Raw genomic sequence first — 1,911 nt, 5'->3', positions numbered from 1 at the left:
CCCCCCCCCCCCCCCCCCCCCCTTCATGCTCTGTCTTGTGGAAGTTGAGCCCTTTGTGGGGATGCCACGCCGAAGACCCCTCTCCTTCTGCCCCTGCTGTTCCCCTCAAGGTAACGTAACCTCGCCGCCTCTGCTGACGGTTGTGGCGGGTTACTATGGCAACCGTAAGGATCTCCAGAACCGGGCTACCCCCGTGAGCCCTTCCCCCTCACCCTCCCAGCCGGTCTTCCTCCTGTCCTCAGCGTTTGTGTGTGATCAGGCTCAGTAGCTTTCCCCAGAATGTACCCAAAACTAAGTCTTGTATTGTGAAGAAATTCACTTAAAATGAAAAAAAAAAGCTTTAAATATTAATTTCATCATCATTTTGTCCACTGCGTCAGAATGTACAGTATGCCGTTAAAGGTATGGCTCTGTTGGTCTTTTAAAAAATATATTATTTGTTACCATGACAGTTATTTTATGTCGATTTTCATCTTCCCCAAAACACGTAAGGATCAGGATGTCAATACTTTAAACTCTAATATATAGTTCTAGCATCTCGGCTCCCACAGGGTAGATGAATAATAAGAAGACACTACTGATCCAAACTGTTTTATAGCATAGCTCTTAGAAGAGCATAATGCACACCAATACAACTAGAAGACAAATCCTATGATTAATTGGTCTGCCGGGCAGCGTTGCCAGATTAGGCCTCCTCTTTATTTAACTGGACAGTTAAAAATGACACGCAATAACCGTTAACGGGTGGCCAGCAAAATCAAATGTCATTTCAGCTTATCAGAACTGAAACTTTAATTATTATTCCCCGTAGTTCAAATGATCAAAGACTTGTCAAAAGCTGCACATATTTAAAAATTAGGTTTTTGATGTAACATTATCCAAAAGACTGTCAACACAAAGAAGAAGAAAAAAATGAAAATATCAAATTGGGCTACATTTATGATTGTAATCCTCGAACAATCATCGTGTGTCAGAAAATGGAGGAAAATACATGTTTCCTTATTATTCTCAGAGGCTGCATTCACTCAAAGGGAAAACTACTCTGCTGTAGTGTCTTATCAACTGCATGTGCTCTGTTTTCTAAAATGAAACGTTGCATAGTCCTTTGCCGTATCCATTTTTAGCAGTTGTTATCCCTCGAATAAATGTTAAAAGTGTCATGATATAATAAAATGATAATAAAAACCGGGGCGGTGAACCCCTGAGACGTGGCTAGCTCGCGGGCAAGTTTGCGGTGAAGGAGTGAGAAGCTTGCATGGTGTGATGATTTGTCATAAATATGCAAGCATTACACAAAAACAAGGCCTTTAAAAATGAATGGATCATCTGGGTTGCTCCTGTATCTAACACCTGTCAGTGGAATTTTTGCCTGAGCTTCTAATCTATTTAAAGAAACATTATTTTGTGTTCTGTGTGCGATCTGGTGTGTTTTGTTCCTTTTTTTATTGCCGTTTCTGCCTTGTACCGGACGGCTCTCCTTTGTCTTTTTGGAGTCTTGGGCTGGGGAGTGGTGACGGTGGAACAGGGTGAAATACAAAAGAAAACCATCCATTTGTAGTATAGGTTTGGGAACTCGGCCTTTGCTTTTCTACTTCCTCCTTTGTCTCTGCACGTTGTGTTCCAGCTCTTCTCCAGCTTCGCCTCTTCTGTCCTTTGTCTGTTAATTAGTGAAAGCCAGCCCCCGAGACCAGTGTCGCATCGCGGTTTGTTTTCCGGTGTTTTATTTAAAGGAACACGCCACCTTATTGGGATTTTAGCTTATTCACCAAATCCACCAAAGTTAGACAAGTGGATACATACCCTTGTCATTACCATGCGTGCTGTAACTCTGTCTGACACCCCTAGCATTAGCTCAGCCTAGCAAAAATCCTGCAGGTAACTGGTTAGCTACTGCTCCCAATAAGTGACAAA

At 42.4% G+C, this 1,911-nt stretch overlaps 1 protein-coding gene across 15 annotated transcripts in view; it reads left to right on the top strand.

Annotated features, from left to right (window-relative positions):
• The window catches only part of mical3a (microtubule associated monooxygenase, calponin and LIM domain containing 3a), a 192,945-nt gene that overhangs the window by 184,540 nt on the left and 6,494 nt on the right, over positions 1 to 1,911 (top strand). For 12 of the 15 annotated variants that reach the window (XM_032524012.1, XM_032524011.1, XM_032524010.1 and 9 more), the window contains one exon: positions 45 to 110. The exons of the other annotated variants lie outside the window; for them this stretch is intronic. In XM_032524012.1, the coding sequence (XP_032379903.1) occupies positions 45 to 110 (66 nt within the window). The remainder of the gene's footprint in view (positions 1 to 44; positions 111 to 1,911) is intronic. 15 annotated transcript variants of the gene reach the window in all.

The sequence above is a fragment of the Etheostoma spectabile genome, chromosome 8 (assembly GCF_008692095.1).
Source record: "Etheostoma spectabile isolate EspeVRDwgs_2016 chromosome 8, UIUC_Espe_1.0, whole genome shotgun sequence".
In the NCBI taxonomy this organism is placed as follows: domain Eukaryota; kingdom Metazoa; phylum Chordata; class Actinopteri; order Perciformes; family Percidae; genus Etheostoma; species Etheostoma spectabile.
The sequence above is the reverse complement of the archived record's forward strand: the minus strand, read 5'-3'. Positions and strand labels throughout refer to the sequence as shown.